Here is a 27,141-nt window from a genome sequence, read left to right on the forward strand (position 1 = left end):
TCTCTGCTCATCTTCACAAGCTGGTGGAGGAGACGCTTTAGACATGGCAGTGAATGTCTGCAAGCAGTCACAGGTCACTGGACTACCTCAACCACTTAAAGAAGACTCACTGAGCAACCCCTGCTGGCTCCGGGTGGGTAGATGCATGCCAAAGTGACAGTGACATGCCAAAGTGAAAACATGCAGAGGCTTGTTTTCAAACTCAACAAACATCTTCCAAACACTGCTGCATTACATAGTTCCCAAAGAGGTATATTTTTATGCATACTGACAGTCAGATACAGATCTGAGGGCAAAGACTTTTTTTTAATTGGACTTGGCTTTGACGAGCACTGACAAACCCCGCAGACACTAATACAATTTGATTGTAAATAAACAGTCCTCGCCAGCATAGTCAGGTAAATTCAGAGAAAACACATATAAAAACTGTGAGACAGATCTAATTTCACATCCTTTCCAACATTAACAAGTGCTTCCAGATTTTTTTTATATATTCTTCTTTGTGCTTTCAGTTCAGTAAAAGTTAGAAAGTATAGTAAATTTGTAAAGTTTAACACCAAGTTATACAAAATTGACCAGACCTATGGAGGAGGAGGGAGATTAACGTTTTAAAAAATGTTATTTAAGATTATCAACATTAATTTATTTCCTTTTCTGGTCTTCCAAGTCCCCTTGGCAATTTTAGTTAGGAAAATATCATGCACCAAATAGAAAACTGGTATTCTAAACACATTTTCTTTATGTGACATACTCTTGCCATGTCATATGTATGTATATGTAATGTAATGAGACTGATTACATGTGTGTATATGTAATGAGAATTAAAAAAATTTTTCTTCCTCTGTTGCTAAAATTTAGGCATTAAAAATAAGCCACAGTAAATCAATTTAATTCACTCACAAGATGGAGTGAGTCAGGATGGACTCAGAGGAGGACAAACAGAGCCCGAGATGCATAGCCACTCCTGGACACGACCTCACAGGCATGATTTTGACAGGAGGCGCATTTACACACAGGACATTCACTGTACTTCAGAACACACAGATGAGGAAGAAATGCTGTGAAGTGGAGTTCCTGCAGCAGTCCACAGAACACAGGTGCTCTTTTTGCCCTAGAACATTTTGTGAAGGCATCTCAACACTGCTGGATTATACAGTGCATTTGCCTATACGACCCATCTTTAAAGCTGAAATAAAAATTGTTAGAAAAATATTTTGACTAAGGATGAAAGTTCTTTTCAAATAAAAAGTTAGAAATGTGTGCTCACTTAAATCTAATCTTTTCACTACATCAGTTTTGGTTTCGAATGTGATTTTAAGTATTATATCAAACACAGCACACTGAAAACCATGCAACCACCACAACAAAAGTTATGTGTGCACAAGACATCTCATTACAACGACTGTGTGACAGCACAGTGTTAATTACTTTTTCATCACCTAATTATGACAAAACTTTATTATAGAGCAGGCAAGAACAAAGGCGACACTTCCTTCTCAGTAGTAAGTCAACCCGCACAATAGCAACAAGGCAACTCTGCCGTTTGCAGGTGAAGCGCTACCCTTGATTACATGAAGGAATGAAACCAAAGTCACATCAACGCAGCTCTGCCTCCCAGTGGGCCTCCCTGTTGTCCTAAGCCATGGCTGGGACTGCTGAAGCACTTGGGGTTCTCTGTTGAGGGAGCAGCAGCGAAGGGGACTAGCCTGGGTTCTGGTGAAAAACTGGGGCTCCTGCATGGGAGTGTAAGGGGAGGAGGTGGCTTTCACTTCCAGGCCCAAGATCTCCTGAGCAGAGAGTGGTCTGGTTGGGAGAGCGCTAAGCACTGGTGAGCCACAACGACTCACCCACGCCTTCTTTACGCCTACAATTTGCTACCGCATGAGCCACAGAGAGCCCAGCCTCAGTGGCTTTCCCTAAGTGGCCACTTGATTCTGCAACTGCACCTTCTCCACCTCTCAGGCTCAGGTAGTTCCCTTAAACAAGACCCATTACTGAGCAAGCACTGCTCTATAAAAAGTCACAATTCTGTTTCTCCAACTAAAGTCTGAGTGCCGTCCACTCCTGACTTTTGTAATTAAATTAGGAGAACTGTATAAAAACCTGTGAGGAAAGCTTCCGCACTTTAGATAAAAGGTGGCCGTGAACAAACGTATGGGCACAGTTCTTCAAGGCTGCTGATGTCCCGCCTGTCACAGGAGCTCAGGTTTCAGACACCACGGGCACACCTCTAGGGAAGTGAGTTTAACCTAAGATGGGACAGCTGCCCTTTGGCAACACCCATCCTTTAGGTCCTTGCTCCAACACTGATATGTAAAGAGAAAGTGGAGCACAGGACTGGAAGAATGCATGTGCTCAATGCAAGGATACTGCGGGCCTCAGCAGAGGGCTGAGTCCTGGGTGAGAGCCAAGTGGGTGCGGGCCCTCCTGTGAAGACACTTTGGGCTTGCAGTAGAGGTAGGAAAACAGGGAAGGAAACAGGGCCAGGGTGGAGAAGAGGAAAAAGCCCACAGGGCAAAGAGCTCCCTCCTTCCCCACCCCACTCCCACCCATCCCCCAGCTGATCGCATGTAGAAAAACTATGGTATTGCTGAGCTAGGTACAAGAATCATCTGAAGCAGTGAACTGCTGAACACCCACAGAACATGGGACTGAAGCCCCACACGCTTTGAAAGAAAATGGACTGTTAGACTAAAAACAACCAGGAAGCCAAGTTGGCATGCCAACTACAGTAACGAGTACCAAAGTTCTGCACAAACTGAAAGCCGACTAGGAAGTGTGATTCGACACCCTAACTGTGCCAACAGCACCAAGTTACACCTCAGTGTGCTCCCCTCGGCTTCATACAAGGTCTCAGTTCTCACACTAACAGGAATCACTGACGTTACCCAAACACGTGAAATCCCCGAGAGCTCAAGCACAATGTTTGTAGCCAAAGATTCAACCAAGATGCCACAGCCCCCAGAGGAAGGGACAGGAAGCAGCAGAGTTGCAGCTCGCATTTGGAACCTGATATACATAATTGATAGGAATCTATAAAATAATAAAAAAGGTCCCACATTTTTAAAGTTATAATTTATAGAACATTCTGTACAAATGCAGTCTTTAAAAAGGGACTCTGTTACTATACTCAGAAGAAATCCATGGCCATTGGCCTTCTCTTTGGGGTAACGGTCAGGGGCTTCTTGGTCACCAGGGGTGTGCTGGCAGGTGAGCTGGTGGGGGTCTTCAGCACTCCGTGGAGGGGCCGTTGCTCAGGGTTGAAGGCCACTCGGGAGGCGCCTGTGGGACTGACCAAGATACTCTTGTCTGTCTTCTTGAATTCTGTCCCAAATGAAAGGAAGGCCACATTAATTGGGTATGACTGCTGTCCCTTCAACCCTGCTGGCCCGCTCACTCAGGACAGGGAGGTGCTGCTACAAAGCCCTGCCTAGAGCAGAGTCATTGTTCTCTGAGGACACAAAGGCAGCGAGGCCACTTCACACACCCCCATGTACTCTTCCAAGGAAAGTGCCTGAGGGTCACCTGGACAGACTTGGAGGGGAAAGGAGGGTCCTGAGAGCATGAAATTGGGGTGGGGGTGTTTGCAGACAATCAGTGAAGGCGGCATCTATGTCTGGGACGATCTGGCGACACAGAGATGCAGGAGGGGTCTTCCCCTTGGGGAGGACTCGCCCTTCAAGTCTTCTCCAGCTTGAAAGGCAGGGCTGCATTAGCCGAGGTGTGCTTCTCAGCTTCTCCTGAGACAGTCTCTCCTCTTCAAACACACACACTCACTCACTCCCTTGTGGTCCCTCCAAAGAGTCAGGTCTTAAACTCATTATAATCTAAAAACTTGGGTTTCCTTTAAAAAAAAAAATGGATGGCACCAATATGAAAACGAATAAGACTGGGACACACTCCTCCTTCCTCTTCTCCTGGGAAGAAGATGGTTCTGAATTTTCGTACCACTAGAATCTCAAATGGCCTCTTTGTGAGAAGGTCTGAAGTAATTAGCAAGGCACTCAAGAAAGTGGCTTTTCCCATCTCCAGGCTTTGCTATCTGACCTCTCAAGAGGCCCCAGGACATCTGCTCCTCACCTGCTCCTGGCACCCCACTAACAGCTCTGAGGACGAGAGAAATCAGTGGGGTGCTTGCTTCTGACTCAGGATGTGCAAGGAAGGAGACAGTCCTCACAGCCCTGACCCTCCACAGCCTGTGGAAGCTGTCCTGCCTCCGCAGGGACCATGAGCTGCCTTAGGAAGCCAAGCCCTGCTCCGAAGGAAAGTCTCCTAAAACACATCCTGACTCACCTGCAGTCATGTTTCTGTTCAATCCAAAAGTGACTTTCTTGGAGCTGGATGTTTTGCTTAGCTGCAGAAAAAACATAACAAAAGGAGTAACACAAATGGGATTTAGGCACCTAGTCTCCTTGTCTGAGATTTTTCTCTGTCCTTTCCCGAGGAGGCAGAAAGGATAGCAGTACCACAACTTAAAATGAACAGCCCACTCCTCAGTCTCTGTTGGGACTGTGCCCACGGCATTCATGAAATGCTTTTTCTTCTTTATTGGCAGATGGCTGGCAAAGGGATCGAACCCTGGACCTTGGTGTCATCAGCACCATGTTCTTTTTTTTTTTTTAAAAGATGACTGGTAAGGGGATCTTAACCCTTGACTTGGTGTTGTCAGCACCACGCTCACCCAGTGAGCTAACCGGCCATCCCTATATGGGATCCGAACCTGTGGTCTTGGTGTTATCAGCACCACACTCTCCCGAGTGAGCCACGGGCCAGCCCAGCACCATGTTCTGATCACAGAACAGAGCTAACCAGTCAGCCCCAATAAAGTGCTTTTACCCGCACACCTGGCTCTGCTCTGTGAGCGGTGGCGTGGGGACGTCAGCGCCATTCTGCAGTTACCCGCCTATCACTTGCCACAAGGCTCTGTGCTCCCGGTAAAGAAAGCAAAACAAAATTAGGATGTCTGAAACACTCTGAAGGACAGGAAAAGAGTCACCACTAAAAAACTATAAGGATAGATGTTAACCCCTATTCTTTTTGTCCCAGAGTTTTGAAGTTTGAACTTGAAGATTATATGAAACTGATTAGACTACATCTATGGTGGACTCTAACATCAATGGGCAAAGGGATGTGAATTTTCCAACTATTTGTGTACAAGGCCTCCAATAGTTCATCAAAATTAACTACAATCTTCTACTTGAAAAATTCCTAGAAGCTGATCTGTTATGTATTATGAAGCACTTCCTCAAATTTCTTCCTTCCAGATTGTGCATCACCAATAGCACTTCAAAGTCCTCCCAGCCTTGATTGCTCAGGGTCAGCAACAGACCACCCGGAAATACCCACAATGTTACCAGGGCTGAGCATATGGCTCCTATAACAGGAACTGCCCACTGCGGGCAGGATCATAGGCTAACACACCTGCTGGGGCGCACCTGGGCACAGAAGGGCCACAGCAGGGCCCAAGGTCTGGCACCCAGAGCCTTTCTGTGGGAAAAACTGTACCCCTCTGGGGAGGGCAAGTACCTGGACGGAGGGATCTGAGGAGCAGGCAGCACCGCTGCGCTTGGCTTTTCTGAAGAACAGGGGCTTTGGTAAGAAGGGGGTGTCAAACTTCACAAAGTTGCTCTCTGTCTTCTGCTGCTGCTTCCTCAAAAGGCTGACAGTCCCGCTGCTTCCCTATGTGAGCAAAGGGTTAGAAGTGAAGAGAGGGAGGGGGTTGCACGACAGAACTTCCAGAGGTCTCATATCATGCCCACGCCCAAGGGAGGTGAAAACGGGACAGTAAGGTGGCACAACTGCAGGAGGCAGCCCATCACACCAGTGTGGACAGCCCGCACCCATGGTCTCCTGTGCTAGGTTTGCAAAGGAACCTTTACTTAGCGGAGCGCAAACCCCACACACACAGTGACCGGTTCTCTACCGTGGTGCCCCACCAGCAGGGGTGATGAAAAGGTCTTCTCAGAGACAAGAACCTGTTTTTATCAACTTCATGTTAAGACTTAGGCCCCATGTTCTGAATATTTTTGCCTTTCAGAGCCCATCTGTTAAATAATGATTCGTTTTCCCATCTGTGATCACAGACATTACAGGGTTGCAAGTTTGGCATTCATTCATTCGTTTGTTCATTCAGTGCTTTTTCTTCACTAAGAAGAGCAGACATGTCTCCTTTCTCTTGCTCTTGTTTCTCAGGCCCTGGTAACCTGTTTTAGGGAGGACTGGGATGGTTGCTAAATAAGTCCCAGGGTCAGAGGAGGTTTTTCCTCCCCACAGGGGCGACTAAATGAATGGAGGGTGCATGTGACATCCCAGTTAGGCTCAGCAGGCCCCTTACAGGCAGGGACAGATAGACACTGGGTGGACCGTACCTAACAACTTCCCACAGCACAGCCCTGGTTCCTGTTATAGGATTCAGGCATCTGGGAAGCCCAGTGCCATCGATGTCACACGGGGGTTTCAGCAGGTTCTCGCTGCTCCTGGCTCAGAAGAGTTTGCTGCCTCTCCTTAGCAGAGCTGGGATGCCCACCATGAGGCAAGGACAGCTCCGGAATCCTGCTCCTGTGCTGCTTGCCTCTGCTGGCAGACATGTCTCCCTTTTGGGGAGGAAAAACCTCTCTTGACCCTGGGTCTTACTTAGCAACCACGCCCTAAACAGCATGCCAGGGCCTGAGAAACAGGACCAGGAGAATGGAGACATGTTTGCTCTTCTTAGTGAAGAAAACACAATGAACCAACAGCGAGCAAAGGGCAGAGACTGCATAGTAAAGGGAGGTGACAATGGTACTGCCAGTAAGGGACAGACCCAAGACTAGAAATCAACTCCCCTGGAGTCCTGCTTGTTGTTCTGCTCTCCCTTGCCAAGACTCTCTACTGGCCATACACTCACTCACCTAAGCATTGAGTTGGCCTCTGACCAAGTCCAACCAGGCCCCCTAAGCAAAGGCCTCAGTGCGACAACAACTGCAGTGTGGATCGTGGAAATGTGGGTACTGACCAAGGGTCATAACCGTCAACACTGCTGTCACACACACACTGTGTACATGAATGAGTATGGCTCTGTCCCAAGGAAAGAGCATTTGCCAACCCTGGCGTGGATGTGCATAGCACATCCAGAGGGGGTGTGGAAAGCAGATCCAGAGCTGCATCCTTGCTCACATCTGGCTCCAGAGGCCCAGAGAGAAGAAAGTCTTTTCATTAAAAAAGGTAGATGGGGCCTTTCCACCATCTGTGGAGGCCTGCTGGGAACAGGACTTCTAAAAGGCAGTATGTCTGGAAGGCCGTGGTCCAAGGCCATTTTTGCTGGCTATAAGCAGGGTCTCCGGAACCAAAGGAACACACAGCTCTTCTTAAAATGGATGGTGCTCATGCCCAAGATGAAACTGAATTCTGCTTGGGCAAGAGGTGTGCTATGTGTACAAAGCAAAGAACCACATGGGGACTCCTGGCGGCAATCCAACAGAACCAGAGTAACCTGGGGAGAGGAACTCATGCCCGTGGAACAGTGGCATGGTTCCTGTCAAATTCTGAAGCAACCTTCCTACTAAGGCAATTGGATGCAGAATCCGTGTGATGCTGTACCCCTCAAGGATTTAAACTAAAGGATTTAAATGAAAGTAAATAATAAATAAAAGTGGGTTTGTATTAAACAAACAAACAAACAAAAGGTGAGACAAGAGAATTGTGGGCCTCCTCTCTTGTCAAAGGGGCCCAGGTTGGCCACGAGCTGATGAAGAAAACGAGCAGCATTGGTGAGAAGTGCATGGCTGCCATTCATACCACACTGCTGGCCTGTGGGGACACTCCTCCCGGCTCGATGCTGATCTTCCCTAACCTCTGAGTGCACGGCCTGGGGGAGGGAAGGGGTAGATGAGGAGGACTTGTACTTGGCCCCTGAGATGGTCACGTTATTTACTCATTAGTGAAGGTTAAGCCATGACCTATTCTTAACTGCTGCTTAGTCCAGAGGTCTGACCAGTCCCCCCACCCCTGCCCATGGGAGACAGTGGGGTCCCCTGAACACTTCTATTCAAGAGTCTCAGCACACCTGCCCCTGGGCCCTTCCCACCTTACCAGAGCTTGGATTTGCCTGACTTGGGATTCCAATACTCCATTGTGTTCGAGCAAGTTTGACATCTCTTTCATTTTCTTCCTCTTTTTCAAGATTGCTGTTTTCTGACTGCACGGGGCATGGAGGTCAAGGCTGCTGGGCTCTGCCTTCTTCTGTAGCCTCTTGCAGGGCAGGGTGGTCTGGCCATTTCCTCCCTCTGCTGGGCTTGCTGGAGAAGCTCCCTTCTGCTTCAGGGGCCAGGCCAGCATGGTCAGGCCACTGCTGCTGACTGGGAAAGCTCTGAGTTTCCGCTTCCTTTTCAGGACGTGGGCAACACCTGTTGGGGCACCTTTGGTGGCAGGCCTCCGTGGATGGCCACTGCTCGGGCCACTTTGAGATGTGTCCTCTAGAGGTGATACTGCCAGTTCCAAGATGTCCCTGCTGGCCCTCATGCTCTTCTTCCTCGGTCGCTTCCTTTTGCTGTGCATGGGGATGGTGGGGGGATGCTCTGAGCCACTCTCCTCCCCGGTGCTGGACACAGCCTCAGGCTCCCTGCCCCCGTTCTGTGCCAGGGATGGGGCTTCATCCCCTGGGCCTGCGCTCTGAGGTGGGAGGTGGCTCTTCTTCCTCTTTTTCCTTTTTCTCTTTTGAACACTGTCTTCACTATCCTCTTCCTCGGCAAGATAGACTCTGTGTCCTATAAATACACATAAACCAGTAAACAAGCCCCCTAATGACAAGTGAAATTCTGTCTTGCTTGTGACTCTGTGATGGCGTGACTGGCAGAATTTTCTGACATTCTACCACCAGAAAAGTTTTTGTCCTCCATGATGCCCTCAGTGCACGAAGCTCTAGCTCTGTCCTCCAGTCCCACTTCCTCCACGCCCTGCTGTGACTAAAGGCCCTCCTTGTCCATTTCAGTATAAACAGAACCAAAATAGTCAGATTTCTACAATTTTAAGTCCACAGATCCAGAGCAGCCATCACACGACTGCCCTAAGGGCAGCATTTTTCCAGCACTGTCCCAAGCCGCCTCCTCCTGCTACTCCTGTAAGCTTTTAGTTGAGTAAGGCTGAGGAGCAGTTCCATGGAAATAATGAAATGCCCAGAAAATAGATCTCTCCTTTCCAGCTGTTACTTTTCTGCTCATGCTCTATGAGGACACCAGCTCTGGTCTCCCTAATGCCAGCGCCCAGAGGTTGCACTGCACCCTCCCTCTGTGCCTCTCTGCTCTCAAGCTCCACAGCTTACCTTTCTCCTTTTCCAAGTTTGTTTTCTCTAAAAGCTTATTCCCTTTTTTCTTATGCCTCCCTTGACTGAGGGGCTGGTCATCTTCATCAGCAGAAATATCCTCCGCAAAACCGAGTTGAGATATACTGCCTGCTAGATACCAAAATGACACCTTGTCAGCTTTCTGAGACCTCATGACCCTACCCTAGTGGCCTAAGAGTTGTGCCCCCTCCCCAAGTTACCCAGGTAAGATTTTTAACCCTGACTTCTGCCTCATCATCACTATTTCTCCAATCCAAACCTGAAAGCTGCTGACATAGGAATCAGACTTAAAAAGCTTTGTGGATTTCTTAATCCTGGAGAGAGAGGGAAGAAACGACAAACTCTGGGTGACACTCTCTACAGCTTGGCCCTGGAGGCTTGGCTAAGGCAGACTCCACATTCCAACAGGCTCCACTGTGCTATCCCTAATTCCAAGGGCCCAAGGCACGCAGGGGAGTGGGCTCATTGACTTGCTCAAATGTAACCACGCTTACAGCAGCTTTTCCCCAGGGGACAACTGATTCAACCAGCAGATGAAAGCAACCCTGAGAGTTCACTTTTCTTCTTCACAAAGGATCAAATCAAAATCTTCCTAGACAAGTAACAATTCCCCTAGTTAAAACAAGAATAAAAACCAATACAGAACACCACACCACCCATGGGAGGACAGTCTGCGCCCAAGCCGTGGCCTTCACGGAGAGCCCAGGACAGGCGCAGGCAGGCTGCCACGGGCCCACACTTGCAGCACTTCCTGGGGCCTCTGCCTCTGGTGGTGCTGTAGCGCACAAACATCAACGTCCTTCAATCCTATTTTCCAACGTTTGGCATATATGCCCGTAATGGGATCCATACTAGTGTAAGAACATCATGAATTATAGTCCTCTGATTTTCCTCACCTTCAGAGAGATCCTGGAATCTGAAGAAATAAACAACAAAAGAAGTTTATAAAGAAATCCCTTCTTTCTGTCTCCTGTAAACATGTGTACTGTGCTTCTAAGACACACACAGGATTTGGATACTCATTAGCTCACCTGCTGCCCCTCCTGGGAGGGAGACTGGAGAAGCAGCCCACCAAGGAGAGCTGGCATAAGGCAAAGGCAGAAAGGGGAAAACCACCCTCAACACCCCAAGGACACAGGCCACACATGCTGTCTTCTATGCACAAACAAAACCAAGAAATTAGGTTTTGTTCTTGTTTCTGAAGGCAGAAATAGCTTAGATCTCTGCTTTTATTTAATTCTCCAGTGGAAAAATGCCAAAAGGCATTTTGCTTCACACAATTTTGGTGCGTGAGGACAGATGGAAAGTGTTGAGAGGCCGTGTGTGCGTGGGAGGCAGAGAACGGGGAAGGCTGGCCCAGCCCCACACCTGACAGTGGTGACTCGGGCAAGCTTGTTACCTTCCCCATGCCTTCGCCAACCCAGCTCGTGATGGAGAAAGTTATGGAAGCAACCTTCCAGGGGTTTTCTTCTTTAACATTAAAATGTAGCATATGTACATTTTTAAGTGCTTAGAACAGTGTGCAGCTCTTGCAAAGTGTGATCAGACAGTTGTCATTTATCACCAGTCACAATACACCATGGGGCTCTACTATGAATCACACTTCATTATGTCACTGTGATCATAATGACATCAACACTGACTATTGAAGTAACTAACACTTTTGGCATAATCACACGGGGGAGTGAGAAATGGGTAAATAACTAAATCCCCACCTATCTTAATAGCACACCAAGAGATGACACCTAAACAGGAGATTAACATCACTATTTCCTGTTCTAGTAATTTGAGACATTAATAGACTTGTTTTTACATCATTACAAAACAGCTAAAAGAGCCAAGTGTGGCTGAATTTGAAGGATGGAGCTTGAGGGGTGGGGTATATGCTTTTATTACACCTTTCAGCTTATGTATGTGTTAATGTTGCTGTTAACAAAAATATCACAGGACAAAGTAAAGAGGAAGAGGCAAGCATGCAGAAAGCTCGTCCTACATCACGAGAAAAGTAAAAACGCTGGAACTGAACAGGAACAGCAACCAGAGGAACCCTCTCGCCCACTTACTTTTTGATTAGTTTGGAGAGACGCTTCCTGTTGAAGGGAGGGATGTTTTTCCTGTTGGTTATTTCCAGGAGTCGATTAGCCACAGCCTTATAGTCAAACTAGGCAAGAAGAGAAACGACACATAAGCATATAGCAAATTACACTGCCCGACTTGGACACCTATATCTACTCATAAGAGAAAACCCACTGATATGGGATTTTGGAAGCATTCGGCAAGAGAACGATCTAAATAAGCATGTGCTAAGACTTGGTAACCACAAGCGTAACAAACACTGTCTGAAAAATTCACATTCTATTTACTCTTGGGAGAAGCTGGGTCAGTACTTCTTCCTTTTTTAAAATTGTGGTAGAATACACATAAAATTTATCTGTGTATGCTTCTTTTAAAATTTAATCTAGATTTCTAATCTGCATTTGGTAACATAGTAAACTTTTTTGTTTGAACAGTGCTGACTCTGTTGCATGGAATTGAACAGATCTTAGCAATTCAAAATGAGGACTAATATCTTTCAAAATTCCATTATATTTAAATTTATTTGTCTCCAATAAGCTCATTCTAAGGACAGCATTAGTGACTGAAGGGATTAAAAAGGACTTTACACTTCAGGCCTCATACTTAATTAGCTTTGACCCTAATTCTCTAGCCAGCCCACCCCAGAGCAAATCCATACTCTATAAAAAGCAACAACCGCCACCCACCTGGAGAAGTGGTCCATTGTCCTCAGTGGTCCCACAGTCATCTCTTTCTCCTTCATCACTCATTTCATCTTTTCTGGAGTGATATTTGCCAAGTGCTGTGAAAACACATCCAAAGACAAAATTCTTGACACATCAAATACATAGCAATGACTACTTCTAAAGGAGCCACTACTAATTAGGTGTCTTTTAGCAAGGAAAAAAAAAATTCCTTTAAAGAGAAGAATGCTGGAAATACTTAACAATTTCCCAAAGATGTTTTAGTGGTCAGTCCCTGGGAATGAGGACAAGTCTGGGAGAAAGCACACATTTTGTGTTTTCTGCCCATAATTAGGTCACAGACAAAACCACAGAATTCTCTGCTACCTTCGATGTTTCCCTATCGCACACACCGTCTTCACGTAAAGGCTGAGGTGGAGGTGAAGGGGACGCTCTTGAGTTTAGGGACTCGATCAAGTGGCCCAAGGCTTTGTGCTGCTCTGGACTTTTAGGAGGAGGATGGACTCACAGAGGCAGTCCCCAGTACACTAACATTTCATGAGGCCTCCTCCGGATATACAAGCTAATATTAACACAACCTTTAGCATTTAAAAAATAATCCAAAGAGCATTAAAGCCTGTGAAGCAAGTGAAAATTACTAATGAGAACTCACAAATTTTTAAAACTTGTACTGTTTCTGGAACCCTATAGACTCATCAGTGGTGTGGCGTGAGGCATGGCCGGGGAAGGTGGGGCAGGCCCAGCATGATGCAGTGCACACGCAGGTATAGGTGCTCTATAGACATCTGATGAATGAAATTGGGAGGGAGTGTGTGCAACTGCACAGGGAAGAGTGAAACTGTCTTGTGGCAAGCAGAAGGTGTCCAGAGCCGACTCCTGTGACAACACAAAACCTGCTCAAGGTCATTAGTTCACTCTATGATCTATATCGCATTCAAAATAAGAACACTTCTTTCTTTTAAAGACTTGTTTTCATTAGTTAACTCTGTAGTCTAACATCGAATTTAAAATTAGAATACCGCTTCTTTCTTTTAAAGACTTGTTTTTTTCCTGATTAAAGCACAACACATGATCATTGTAGAAAATTAGGAGAATTGAGAAAAGTACAAAGGAGACATAAATCACCCATCATTCTGCCACCTAGGGCTAACTTTTAACATTTTGATCTATCCTAGATTTTCTGAGGCACATATATTTAAAAATAAATCAGGGGCCGCCCCGTGGCTCATTCGGGAGAGTGTGGTGCTGATAACACCAAGGCCGCGGGTTCAGATCCCATATAGGGATGGCCGGTTAGCTCACTGGGTGAGCATGGTCCTGACAACACCAAGTCAAGGGTTAAGATCCCCTTACCGGTCATCTTTTAAAAATAAATAAATAAATAAATCAGGCTCTTTTTACATACCGTTTTGTGTCCTGCTTTACAAAAATTTTTTTATAAAATTTCCTCTGGTCATTAGTTTTTGAAAACTTTGCTTCTCATGGCTATATAACACTTCAAAAGCGTGGTAAACTCTGACCTAACCATCCACCTCATTTTGCACACTGAGACACCATAAACCATTGTGGGAGCTTTCATCGACCTGTAACTTCAAATGCACATACTACACGAAATTCCATGGATGTAAAGCGTCAGTCCACGACAGGTGGTCAAACGTTGAGAGAAAAAGAACACTGAGGGAGCTGTGAGTTGAGAAAGGGCTACAGAGAGAAGCACATGCCCCTGTGGAGCTGCACAGCACATCCCCTGCATGGAGCACCCCTACAGGCATGGTCCACACTTGAGTGCTTCAATACCTCAAACACCACAACACGACATGCAAGACACCCTCAAAGCAAAAGCAGACACAGTACAGAAGGTACAGCAACAGGAGATAAAGAAATGTGTGCAAGCCACATGTGACTAGTTCTTGAACCTCACAGGCACGGGCATCTGACACACTGTCTCCTCTCTGGGGACGGCTCAAGGCAGAGCCCTTTCCATGAGTCGGCGCCAGGTTGCATTCGGTAAGATGCCAGCAGTGTTAAGAAGTGTTTGTGTGAAGAGGAAAGACCACCCGAGGAAGCTCCTACCTGCCTTCTTCCTGCTGACAGCTCTGCTCCATGTCACTGCGTCTTCAGGTGGCTCTCCTTCAGAGCGGTCACTGCCACTCACTTTCACATCCTGTTCTTCCACTGCCTCTTCGGGTACAGAAGGAGACTGATCTACAATGACTTCAAAGACACCCCTGGCTATTGTCTGTACCAGCATGTGGCTGAGGATGGAAGCACAGTGGAGAGAATGTGATTAAAACAAATGGTGTGACCTTGCTACTGAGAGCATGCAGGAGACTAGAAGTGGACAGGGAGGCAGCATAGCTGCCCAACACCCAGGTGGTGCCAACCAGTCAGCAAATGCCAGCGTCCCTACAACACTTCTGTGTGATCTACCACAGCTGCGAGGAAACACCTCAGCGCCACATGACAGAGGCACTGGGACATAAGGCAGACAGAACTTTGGGTGGGTGAGGAGGCACTCCTGCAACAACTGGGTCAAACCCCACAACTAGAAAAGCCAAATCATTGCTCGGAGCTCCAAATGCCCTGTTACTGGGAATTCAGAATTCAACCACTCTTGGCTCTGGATAGTCATCCTAGGTACGCTGCATTGTGCTTCCACAGCAAGCTCCCCATAATTAAGTACCAAATGAAGCAGTAAAAACAAACATATGAGCACTTACTCCTTAGTCTTGGCAGCAATTTTGCAGAATGGATCAATAAACTTGAGATTCTGATCTGCCAAAAGCTGTAATTTAGAGATAAAATGGGAAAAAAATGACGAAAAACAGAGCCTTTTCTTCTTCTTGATAGGTCCTTGAGAAAGGAACCATCTGTATTTCTCACATATGTTGAATCAGACTGAATCATACTTGTCTCACGCAGCCCCAAGCACACTCCGTGGAAATCACCCAGATGCCTGAAGCCAGGCTCAAGGTCACGGCCGTCCTGCAGCCACTTGGGTATCTTAGTGCAGTGACCCAAAGAAAACTACCCGATCCAGCCAGTGCTATCCTGTATCCTATAATGCACACGCTCCTTCCTCTATGAGAAGTTCTACATGGCTACTCTCTCAAAGTATAAGACGGAGGAATTACTGTTTTTAATATAACATTTACATCTTTAATTAAAAAAACAAACAACAACAAAAAAAACCTCAAAACCCAATAAAACATGCTCTCTGCACAATACCTGTGAAAGAAAAAAGTAAAAATTGTTCATATTCCCAAATACAGATAATCACTCACATACTAAAAAAAGCCATATTATTTGTACAGCTTTTGTCTACTGCCTTTATTTTTTACTGCTTCTTAAAAACTCTATATATCCCGAGCATTTCTCCATGTTATTGAATTCTTTATTGGACCCAGCAGATTGCTTTCAATTCTAAGTAAGCCTGTCTCAAGAAGCTGAAGCAATTCATGCTGCCACTGTCCCTGGTGATGCCAAGTGCCTCCACATAGCATCTCATGAACAGCTCCGATGAGAGTCTGTGGTCTGACCGTTTCTTACCTCCTTCCCTCCCACTTTGGATAGTTCATACAGGTAAATATCAATGAAGTGGAATCTCACTCCATTAGGAGACTGACTCTCAGGACACAGGATCTCCTTCATCAAGACATCTAGAAAAAGTTTGATCTGGCTAAAGAAAAAAAAACACACGTTTCTTTTAATGACAGCACACCAACACTTCTCTCTTTCCCAAGAGAAAACAAAAATACCTGGTCTAATGCCTACACTGCACAACAGTCAATGTAAGGCTAAAAAAAGTTTGACAAGGAAAAAGCAATCACTTAAGTCAGTATAAAAAATGTTAATTGTCATATGTGCTTAACTATTCTATGCCCCTCTACTGGATTTTACATTTCCTATGGGTAAGAATATGTTTTGCTTCCCACAGTACTCTATAGAGTTGTAGGCATAGATTAGTCAATTCATATTTGTTGATTAACTGAAAAGCTTGAAAAAATCCTATTACTTTCTCAGTTTTAAGGCCATCAAATGCTAACTCAAAGAGTTTACCAACCTTTCTTCCCAGCCATTTCGCTTCAGGACTTCAAAGGACTGCCTTAGGACCAGACGGATCAGCTAAAGAGACAGATTTTTATTACAAAGAGAAAGCAAGAAATATTAATCAGCTTAGCAGAATCAGGAGACCCATTAAATTGGTGGTGCTTGGATCCCCAAAGTGAAAAAATATCCACAATAATCATATTTAACTTCGAGATCAAAAAATTTTTACTTATGATCCCCAACTGGTCAAAGAGTTGAAACCGAGAAGCCTTCTAGAGCCCGTTCGAGCGCTGTCTAATGCTCACGTTGAAACAGAGAAGCCTTCTAGAACCTGTTCGAGTGCTGTCTAATGCTCACGTTGCCCTCTACTATGCTCACCTGCAGCTTGCTTTGCCTCACAAGTGAGCCTTTCCATTGTCTGAAGGACGCAGAACATGCTTTTCTTCACACAAGTGTTTGAAGTAGATGTGAAAGAAGGCATGTTGAGCTTACCATGTAGTACTTGTCCAGGCGCAGCCGGTCGATTCCCTGCCATTCTCGGTTCATGGTTTGCCAGAAGGTCTGAATGAACAGGTGTTCTGCAGTGAAGAAAAGGCTCTGAATGCTTGGTGTCCATGGTAACAAATTACCATATAGCAAGAAAATAATGAAAAAAAGCTAGTATTATTTTTTACTTTTCTCAAAAATTCTTGGGCAGTCAGAAAATTTCACCAATAATTAAATATGCCCAATAATTTCTTTTACATTTATATAAAAACATATCAATAATAACAAGAAGGCTGGTTATTATTGATATTTCTTAAGGTTCAATTAGAATGCTCTCTGAAGCATTTTCTTTATCCACTGCAAAGCAATGTTTCTATTAAAATCAAAAGATTCCCTGATCCACATCTACTGGCCCCTTTCCACCACACCTGTACCTAACAATCAGTCCAAAAGAGTCATCAATTCTGATGAACGCTTATGGAATCCATGTAGAAACTCAGCTTTTTTGTCGGATGTTAGGTGTTGTCTGTGTGAGCTAGAGCACAAAACATTCTACTTTTCTCTTCTGAACCAAAAAACTAGCATTTTTTCATTGAAAAATAATTTTTGCTGATATCATTTTTGTTGTTTTACTTCTTTTTGCACAACTCTTCCTTGATATAGGCAAACCCATACTATGTAGCATACGTAGAATTTTGTTCATTATGAGTCAGCTAAAATTCGGAGAATTGTTGAGGGTCATCAAGCCATAAGGATGGTTTTGTTCTGAGAAGTGCTAAGAACAAACGAATTCTGCTGTCTTTTTCTTCCTTTGTAAGCCATCAAAGGCAGACTGTTTCAGAAATATTTTAATTGATTTCTCCCTTTGTCTTCTTTTTGGTAAAGAGGAGTTTCTTTATAGTTTATTACCAGTGATGGGTCTAGCCTGGGGGAGGATAATCCTGGCACCCAGAGGTTACTGAAAACACTGGCACATGCATACACAGCCTGTAACGGTGTTAAAATAACTCAGGATCTGGAGATACTGGAGGTCTGTTATTTCTAAGAACATTTTTTTGAAATCTTTGAGATGTCAAACATGATTCTCCACAAGATACTTCTTTCACCCTCTTACCAAGTCAGTATCTATGTTCATCACAGCTTTTAAACAGGGACAGCTTGTTGCCTGATGTCTACACAGTATCAACACTAGGTTCAGGTTAAACTAGCACACTGGAAAACTGAAACTTTGAAGGTAGGAGAAGAAACAATATTGACTAGATTTCTTAGGCAAGTTACCAAATCCGATGAACAAGGAAGTTTTGAAAGTCATGAAAATATCAGGACTTACGAGCCTCTGAGTTGTTAACAACATGGATGAGTTGGGAAATAGTGTTCGCTAGCTCCTCCTGCAAAGGTGGGGTTGGGGAAAAACATTGGGATTATTACGTGGTAACACTGAGATGACAGACAGCAGCACCATGGCCTGCATCCTCCTCCCGTCTCTGCTGGTGGGAAAATCTGTGCCTCTTGTTCTCAATGTCACATCCACTAAGAAGTGGGTTTTTGAATATATGAATTTTATCAGATGTGAAATTCCCAGTTTCAATGGACTCTTGCTAATTTGAGACCTCTTTGAGAATTGTTTAGCTGCATGTTTAAAGCAGAATCACTAGTTCACTAGTTAGCAGTTCAAATGATCTATAGAAGAAATAAATTAGCTGTCAATTCCTGCCTTTAAAACTATAACTTAAATTGAGATTTTATCATAATCCCCCAAATAATGTGAAACACAAAAGACACTGGGGATTCTCACTTCGTGTGACTCAATTCATGGTATCAGAAAGTCCTCTACTGGGCTTGGTCAGAGATAGATTGGAACAAAAAGGTTAAGAAGATTAAATACACCCTCCTAGGCTGTGTCCTAGGCAAAAGTGCCACCTGAAGAGCATGCCTGGCTAAGATGCAGCTGGCTTGTTTCTGGGGAGAATTCCGCAGTCTGGGCCTAAGAAGAAGCCTGCCTTGGAGAGTTTCAGCAGAAGCTTTCTGTTTATGAGGTTCCACAGGACAAGAGAGACCCACACTGGTCTCACTCACACTTCATCTACCCTCTCCTCTCCACGTCCGTCTTAAATGAACTCCCAGACTTGAAAATGATGTTCTTGCTCATCGGTTTTCTTCTTCCACTAAAGCTGTCAGTCGTTACTTTTGAATGTAATCTAAAAATATTTGCCCTGCTATCCTACTCAAAATATGTCCAGTAGAGTAAAAATAATAAATCAACAAAAGTTATCACATGGCTTGGGAGAAGTAGCCAGGCTGCACGTTAAAAGCCAGAGGAGTAAAGTCTACCCACGAAGGCTTCTTACACAGCAGAGGTCTGTGAGTGGTGCTCCTCTGGGCTGCTCCTCTACTTCTACAAATGCAGATCTGCTGTCACATGTCACAACGAAGCTTTTTAAAAAGGGAAAGTCATTTTCTAAAATAGTTTTGGGGGTAGGGCTCAGCACGCTTGGCAGATAGGGATCCAGATTCACAGGCACACTTTATTTTCCACTGAGATTCAATTTTAAACAGGCTTTACCTGTGAGGGCTGGCCACCACTCTATTCAGAACCTGAAGCCCAGAAAGGCACGGCCTTGTCCTGGATACCCCACCAAACTGTGGCAGAGGCGGGCCTGGAGCCTGGGTCTTGCGGGGCTGTAGACTAGTGCTACTACCATGCCATTTTTGAGCACAAATAATAAATGTAACAGATGAGGAAACAGAAACTTCAACTTAAATGCTTTGACACTGTATCCCTTTTCTATGAACAAGAGGTGAGAAACTGACTCCTCGAAACACTGCTTTTCCATTTGTGTAGGTATGTTATGGGACCAAGGGAGTAGAAATGATCAAATGTCTTTTATCCATCTGTGGCAAAAACCCAGGAATATTACAAAGAGAACTGTATATTACCTGTAGAAGGGGTTCATCCTGTACCCACATACAGTAGAAGAGCCCTTTCCATATTTTTAGAAGTTCTTCTTGACTGAAACCTCCTAGAAGGCAAAGCAACACAAAAATCTTATTTGAGAGTCTACTTATTTCCTTTCTTAAAGTTTAGTACTGCCATAGAACTGGTGAAAATAATACAACATACATCTTAATTCTTTTTCATCTGCACTGTCTTATTTAAATTTGAAGCACACATTTCCTTATTGTTACAAAACAAACACATAAAAATTACTCCTGTATATGCAGCTTTATCAGCTACAGGGCAGGATGGTAGTGGTGGTGTGTCCTCATCATCTGAGCAATAGAAGGAAGCAAATGTCATCACAACAAAAAATTAATGAATGAAGTGGCCATTTATAAAATCTGTTCCCCTTCAAACACTCCTCCCTGCTTAAAACTAGCATCTCATCCTGCACACTAACATTTTCTGGTCTTATGAAGTAAAACTGCAATCCAACAAAAGATGCAGGATTCGCTCAAGTCATACCAAGCCCCCAGCACCTGGCAGACCCAAGGAAAAGAAAGCCAGCCAGACAGAGGATACAGGGGAGCTCCAAAAAGCATCTCTGAAAGTCAGAGGACTAGGAAAGGTCCTGGGGAAACTGGCACAGCTTTGGAATATTTCTGCAAAAATGACCCTTTTAAGGATCCTGCTATGAGGTCAAATGCAGCTGCCTCCCACTATCCCTCTCCAAAAGGGTTATAATCCCAGGGGGAAATTCAGCCTGTTTGGAGTGGCATGCCCTGGGTTGGCCTTGCTCTGCCTCTGCCTGCTGTTACCATCTGTGACTAAGCCTTGTGTCCCTTGGGCCGACCCTGATGTCATGAAGTACTTACTGAGAGACATCAGGAAAATCACTAAATGATGAGGTAAGTGCACACTATTTGAGTTTCCCAGCCCAAGGACCATGACATCAGAGGACAAACAGGATCCTCAAGTCTTGGTGCATGTTACAAATGGTCTTTACTGATGTTTTACTAGGAGATACTAGGAGAAATCTTTTGGAGCAGCAAAGTGGGATAAACTAGGTGAATGGAAGTATACATCTGAATCAGCATGATCTCAATACTCCTCAAGATTAAAAAGCAACAAAAAGACTCCTGCTGATGGACTGAAGTTTACTTAGTGTATTCATAGTGAGCTCACCCTAGGTATTGATTTCCAAGTTATTAAAGACCTTTCTCATATTAACAATTTTATATGTTGCATATTGATGTTTTTGTGCATATTGATTCTTTTGGGATAGTTTCCCAGTTAAAACCAAGATATAAGAAACTATAGTAAAATTAGTTTATTAAAGCACATTTCCTTTAAGTGTTTGGCAAATTATATGTCCACTGGTTTTCCTCTCCTCTTGTTACAAATAAGTCACACCTGGGGACTGTGATATTGCTAATATAAGTATGGTATGAATGATAAATTCCACCAGAACCAAGCCAACTGCAGTCATAACCACACTAACTTTTTTTGTTATAGTAACCTGAGCTTATATTCAATCATTTTTATAGACTGCACACATCCTTAGTGAATTAATGGATCTGGGCAAGGATCATCAATAGCTGCTAAAACATTAGCTGAAAAGATATCAAGGAACTTTAAAATGGATGGGTCAGACCAACGACACCTAAACCCATTGATCCATCGTAACTTGCATAGACGCATTAGATGATGGAGGTGACGTAATAGGTGACCTAACACAGCACCAACCCGTTAAGTATTCCTACAAAAGCAAAAGTAAAAAAAACCCCAAATTGTGTCAAATCTAACTATGAATATTAGTTTACAGGAAATACAGGGGACAGAGGAGCATGTTAAATATGACCAAATGCAATCAGCAAAACTCCAAATGGGTAGATGATGACCCATATAAACTGCATGGAAGAAATAAAGATGGATAAGAACTATTAGAACTTAAGAGTCTTAGCAGACATAATAACCAAATGCAGTAGGTGGGTCTTGTTTGGATTCTGATTTGTCATAAAAAAAATTTATGGGACAATAGAAAAAACTAAATGGATTGATTGGCTATTTCATGATATTAAGGGTTTTGTTTTTCTTTTAAAAGTGTAATCATGGGCCGGCCCGTGGCTCACTCGGGAGAGTGTGGTGCTGATAACACCAAGGCCCTCGGTTCGGATCCCATATAGGGATGGCCGGTTTGCTCACTGGCTGAGCGTGGTGCTGACAACACCAAGTCAAGGGTTAAGATCCCCTTACCAGTCATCTTTAAAAAAAAAAAAAAAAAAAAAAAAAGTGTAATCATGATATGATGGTTATGTTATCTTTATCTTTCAGAGATTCTGGAAATGAAATGAGATGTCTGGGATTTGGTTCACAGGAATCTAGCGGGATGGAGGAAGTGGACAGATTAAACAAAATGCCATGTATTGGTAAATGCTGAAGCAGAGTAATGTGTACACTTTTTATATATTTGAAATATCTGTTAATAACAAGAAAAAAAGAAGTATATGAGATTACCAAAGTGATACCATAGGGTATTTTCTTTCTTGTTTTTCATTTCATCTTATTTTAGTTATTTTTTCATGGCGGCCAATTCAGGGATCTCCTATGACCTTGGTGTAATAAGGCTGTGTTCTAACCAACCCGGCTAACCGACCAGCCCTCCTCTTTTTAAAAAAGACCTTCATTATGTAACTAGAAAGGCAGAACATTAATAAGCTTCAAGGCAAGAAGGGGATTTAACGGACACAGTTTACTGCATGAGGTCAGGTACTCGGAGTTCCTTGTTTCTGCGGAGTAGCTACACTGTTATTTCCCTCATTTCTGCAAATAGCTACATTGTTACTCCCCTCATTTCTGCAAGTAGCTACACTGTTACTCCCCTCCAAGGCTCTCCACCTCCAAGGCAGTGCAAGGGAGGGAGGCAACGGCCTGGTGGGGCTCACTCCACCCCAAGGGGAGGCAGCAGCAATCTGGGCTTAAGCCAAATCAGCAGGAATTTCCTTGGCCACAGGACTGGCTCAAGAATGGACAATCGACCCCATAACAGATGAAGCCTCTTGCTCAGGCTTCAGGAAAGCCTCTCTCCCTCCCCCATCCATGGAGGGAACACACAGTGTGCACCTGCGCACATCACACCAGGGGAGCCTGTCTGAGGAGACAATCTAGGGACAGCAGAGAAAAACTGGGTTCTGGCACTCCTGCATCAAGCTGTGTTTCATTTTCCCTTTACAACAAGTGTGGCTTGGATGTTCTGTCAAGTTGCAACTAAAAAAGAACCCTAACCACTAAAAACAAATTTTTATTGCAAGAAATTCACAGACTACCATCAAAGTTATATAGTCAAGAGTATGTCTTGTTTACTCCCTCCCAGTTCTCTGCCTCCTTCCCAGAGGGACATGTTATCTGCTGACGTTTATCTTTCCAGTGTATTTACAGACCAGTTATATGCAATGCAGAAAAGCATACTTGTGTGTGTGTGTGACCTAAACGGTGGCATATTTTGTATTCTGGCTTTTCTTACTTAAGAATAGCACAGTATATGCTTATCTCCAGATGGTTCTCATAAGAGCACCAGTATGTCAAGCAACTGTAAGTGATAGAGTGATATGCCCAATATCTCTGGACCTACCACAGGCAAAGGTACAATATGATGTGCTACAGAGGCTTCTGTAATGGAAAATAGCATATTCCGACAGTGGATCCTAGATAGTGGGTAGGAAGGAGAGGCAACAAAGTAGAGTGGAAACAAACCCTTGGTTAGGCCCCAGCTCGCTACTTACCAGTGCACAGTATAGAGAACTGTTAACTAACCTTTAGGCCTTATTTCCCTCACCTATAAAGTTTATGGTTAGGGTCAAAATCAAAAACATGTGTGAGGAGCAATTTGTAAGAGTAAAGCACTGTTCAACTGGTAGATGCTATTATGACTGTCTCACTTTCTCTACCCATAGTCTGTTGAAGTTTTTTTCTCTTTTAAAACATTTTCAATATACGTATAAAAATCACTTGTTTTCGCCTAGGATTTTAGTTGGTTAAAGACAAGGTACCAATTTTTGAAGCATTTCAAATGAAAGAGAAATACTCATTAATTTCTTTCAAAACTCTGAAAGGTGAAGCACTTTTTTTCCACAGTTGCTTCTTGATCTACCTTTTCTTCTTAGGGCTAAATTTCTTAACCTCAATACGACTAAGTTCCTGACAGTGATATAGGTTTAGTTATAAATGAGGTGAATGTGGAAGTGAGAAAAGCAGACACAGTTAATACCAGTAAGTTTGAACTGTGCAAATCCGACAGCTACTCTCACCATCAGAAGGGAAACCACCTCAGACAGGGTAAAGGGTTCTATTCTAACCCACCCCAGTATCAAAACATCCATAACTCCTACTTATTTTGCCTCTGGGGTTGAGGGAACCCTAATCCCAACAATATGAAGAAACACATTTCCCCATCATTGCCTCTGAATCTAAGACCCCAGCAACCATAAGATGCATTGTTATTTAAATGCCACCAAAAAGAAAGCAATGATATCATTAAAATTGTCACAAGATTGATTTTAAGATGCACCCCAGGGGGCTGGCAGGTTAGCTCAGTTGGTTAGATTGCCACCTTCTAACACCAAGGTCAAGGGTTTGGATCCCTGTACCAGCCAGCCACCAAAAAATAAACCCCCAAACCAAACATGCCATCTCTATAAGCAGGTACATGGCCACTCATACAGATGCCTTTAAAATATCGTTTATTCACACATGCAGGCCTGCATCCATTCAGCAAATGTTTATACTTTCATGAGAGAAAAGAGCCTCAAATTGCCTGATCTAATAGTATTAAAAGAAAGAAAAAAGATGCACCCCAATTTTAGTAGATGTTAAAAGTTGAAAGTTTCAAAATTAATAGGACAGGCAGAGGTTGTCTGTTTTGTTTACTGCTGTATTCCCAGTGCCAAGAATAGCACATACATGACGATTATAGCTCACAGCTGGCATTCCATAAATGTTTGCTGAATATATGGATGAATGAATAAACCGAGAAAAATGAGCCCTTGTGAACTAAAACCAAGGACGGTGATCATTGTACGACCGTGTGTATTCAACTTGGACAGTTAAAGCACATGAGCAATATTCCGTTGCTTCAAGTAGTACAAAGATTTCAAATTTGTTTTTAAAAATCATAAAGCTATCTATTTATGTTGCTGATGGACAGCTACATGTTTCAGTAAGAGTAAAATCTCTTATTTCCTTTACCATGCCTAAGACAAAATGCCAAAAAATTTGAGCCTGTCAATGAGAGCCAAATGTTAGGCCGAGTTGTTTCCAAACTTGTGTTTCTATCTTGATGGGGCATAGCTGTAGTAGAGACCTTGCTTTTCTTGTCCCATCATTGCCATACATGACATTCCCTCTGCACAGATATTTCTTCCAGGCCCACTACAGTCCATGCAATGTGCACGTGGTGGTGAACAAGAGATACAAGACAAGTAACGCTGGGTGTGATGGGTGCTAACCAGATGGGACCTGGGCACTGGTGGAAACTGACTGGCCTCAAGTGCTGCATCACCTCAGCATCTGCAGATCCTGGGCCTGCTCACCAAAGGGGTCTCAGCAGCAGGCTCTTTCTGGCTATCTGGTAAGAAACAGCGTGTTGCACAATAGGAACCGAGAGCGGTTCTATTGATAGAGCATGAAGCAGTCTCAAAAAGGCTTAAGTAAGAACAGATGAGGACAGATCATGACCTGCAGACCCGAATTTCAAGGAAGGTGGTGATGTGATCAGATGTGTTTTAGGAAGATGACCCTGGGCTGGTTTGTGGAAGACAGATCCAAAGTGGACACAAGTAGAGTTAAGGAGAACAGTTAGGAAGCAAGCACATACAGAAGTCCAGGTGGGATAAAGAGGCCTACGGTTAAGGCAGAGTAATTCAGGGGATGCAGGAGGTAGTGTGAGGGACACTGGAGGAAGAGAGAGAGGAGTCCAGGACAATCCCATGTGTCCAGCTAGAGTCTGAGTGGATGGGGGAACCAGCAACCAAAGCAGGAGAGCACAGACAGCAGAGAAGCAGCAAAAGAGAAGAGGTTTTGGGGGGAAGAATGAGTTGCTTTTGGGCATTTTGAGTCTGAGGCATCTGTGGGACATGCTGGTGGAGATGCCAGGCTCGTAGGGCAAATCTGAACTGAAAGTAGAAAAGGTCTGGGCCAACAATTCAGATTTAGGAACCATCAGCATATACGGTGTACCTGAAACCATGAGAGTAAGTTAAATCCCTAACAGAATTAAGGTCAGGAGCATTGGTTTTCATTTCTCTTTCTATCAGACTTCCCAGGAAAATGTATTTTCTTTTTTTGGGGTGGGGGGGCTAGTCTTTTGTAATTTTTCTTCAAGATAAAACACACTAAAAATGTCAGTAATGGGGTAGATAATATCTATTTTTTAAAGCATATCCCAAATGTGTTAGTATTAGCAGTAACCAAGTCAAAGTTTATCTTAGTGCAACATAAAACTTCTATCGCACATTGTAGTCCATGTTTTATGCACTCACTCAAGCGTTTACAGAACATATTTTGGACCAGGTAAACGAAATCCTTCAAGGGCACTCCTCTGCAGTTAAAATCACACCACAAAGTCCTGTGCGATCTGACCACTGCATACATTTCCAACTTTATCTCATTAGCCCCCCCCCCCCATCTAATGGTCTTCAACCATTCCTAGGGCATGCTAAGCTCTTTCCTGCCTTTGCACGGCAGCTTCCTCTCATCTCTGTTCAGATCTCAGGGGAATGAACATCACCCCAGAGAGGCCTTCTGGGAACAGCCTAAGCAGGAGTTCTCGCCTTCACTTTTTTCCATTACCTGATTTTTATTTCCTTTACTGTACTTACAAAAGTTCTGCTTTATCTGCCTATCGCGCGTCCCCCCAGTTTTAGTACTAGAAGTTCTCTAAGAGTAGGAATTCTGTGTCTTCTCTTCTGTACCCCCAGCGCCTAAAAGCGCTGGTCAAAAAATGATGGCGGGAAACAATGACGAGAACACCACGGTAAATCAGAGTGAACACAGTAACTGCAGGTGCAGGCTCGGATATCGACAGACCTGGGTCTATTCTCAGCTTCTCAGCTTCCTGTGACTTTCAGCAAATTACTGGAGCCCCTCGGCCCCAGTTTGCTCAACTGCAAAATGACACCAGTCACAGCAGGAGGCGGCTCCCATAGCGCGGACACGCAGAAACACATGGTAGGTGTCACGAGTCAACCACTGCACGACCACGTGCGGCAGCCACGTCCCCGCCAGGTGGGCTGCCCCGCGGCCCCCGCCCCGGCCATGTGGCGCGGCTGCCCGCGGCAGCACCCACCTGTCTCCCTCTGCGTCTTCACGCTGATGTATTGGCGCAGCTTCTTCACCGCCCGGTCCCGGATGCCCTTTTCGTTGGATGCCAGCCGCTGGGCAAACTGGATCTCGGCCGGCTGCATGGCAGGGGCCATCGCGCCCACCGCAGCATCCCCCGCCCGCCTCCGCCCGCAGCAGAGCGCCGCCGCCGCCGAGCCGCGACTGCGCAGAAGGTGGTGCGCGGGATGATGGCGTCAAAGGCGCCGCTCGCA

General features: G+C 44.6%; 1 protein-coding gene and 1 pseudogene across 3 annotated transcripts; one reads left to right on the forward strand and one right to left on the reverse strand.

Annotated features, from left to right (window-relative positions):
* Nucleotides 1-271: 271 nt before the first annotated feature.
* Nucleotides 272-27,080, reverse strand: RRP1B (ribosomal RNA processing 1B). Of its 3 annotated transcripts, none has more exons than XM_063093133.1 (16): nt 26,895-27,080; nt 19,552-19,634; nt 17,945-18,002; nt 16,621-16,706; nt 16,142-16,203; nt 15,628-15,757; nt 14,799-14,863; nt 14,152-14,333; nt 12,082-12,176; nt 11,383-11,480; nt 10,216-10,235; nt 9,299-9,427; nt 8,071-8,744; nt 5,527-5,679; nt 4,294-4,354; nt 272-3,324 (listed from the first exon to the last, which is right to left on the reverse strand). In XM_063093133.1, exons 1-16 carry the CDS (start codon nt 27,022-27,024, stop codon nt 3,131-3,133), a joined length of 2,220 nt encoding a protein of 739 aa, XP_062949203.1. In that variant the 5' UTR covers nt 27,025-27,080; the 3' UTR covers nt 272-3,130. The 3 variants fall into 3 exon arrangements, with proteins under 3 accessions (XP_062949203.1, XP_062949200.1, XP_062949207.1); XM_063093130.1 differs by having other exon boundaries at nt 9,299-9,430; XM_063093137.1 differs by lacking the exons at nt 17,945-18,002; nt 26,895-27,080 and having other exon boundaries at nt 9,299-9,430; nt 19,552-19,626.
* On the forward strand, nt 7,266-7,593 carry LOC134363133 (large ribosomal subunit protein eL33-like; annotated as a pseudogene).
* Nucleotides 27,081-27,141: the final 61 nt, after the last annotated feature.

The sequence above is a fragment of the Cynocephalus volans genome, chromosome 1 (assembly GCF_027409185.1).
Source record: "Cynocephalus volans isolate mCynVol1 chromosome 1, mCynVol1.pri, whole genome shotgun sequence".
Lineage (NCBI taxonomy): Eukaryota > Metazoa > Chordata > Mammalia > Dermoptera > Cynocephalidae > Cynocephalus > Cynocephalus volans.

Coding starts and splice junctions, on each gene's coding strand:
- RRP1B (XM_063093130.1), bottom strand. CDS start 27,024: ATGGCCCCTGCCATGCAGCCGGCCGAGATCCAGTTTGCCCAGCGGCTG. Junction 16,204..16,620: donor GCCTGGACAAGTACTACATG/GTAAGCTCAACA, acceptor CTGTCTCTTTAG/CTGATCCGTCTGGTCCTAAG. Junction 15,758..16,141: donor CGAAATGGCTGGGAAGAAAG/GTTGGTAAACTC, acceptor TTTTTTCTTTAG/CCAGATCAAACTTTTTCTAG.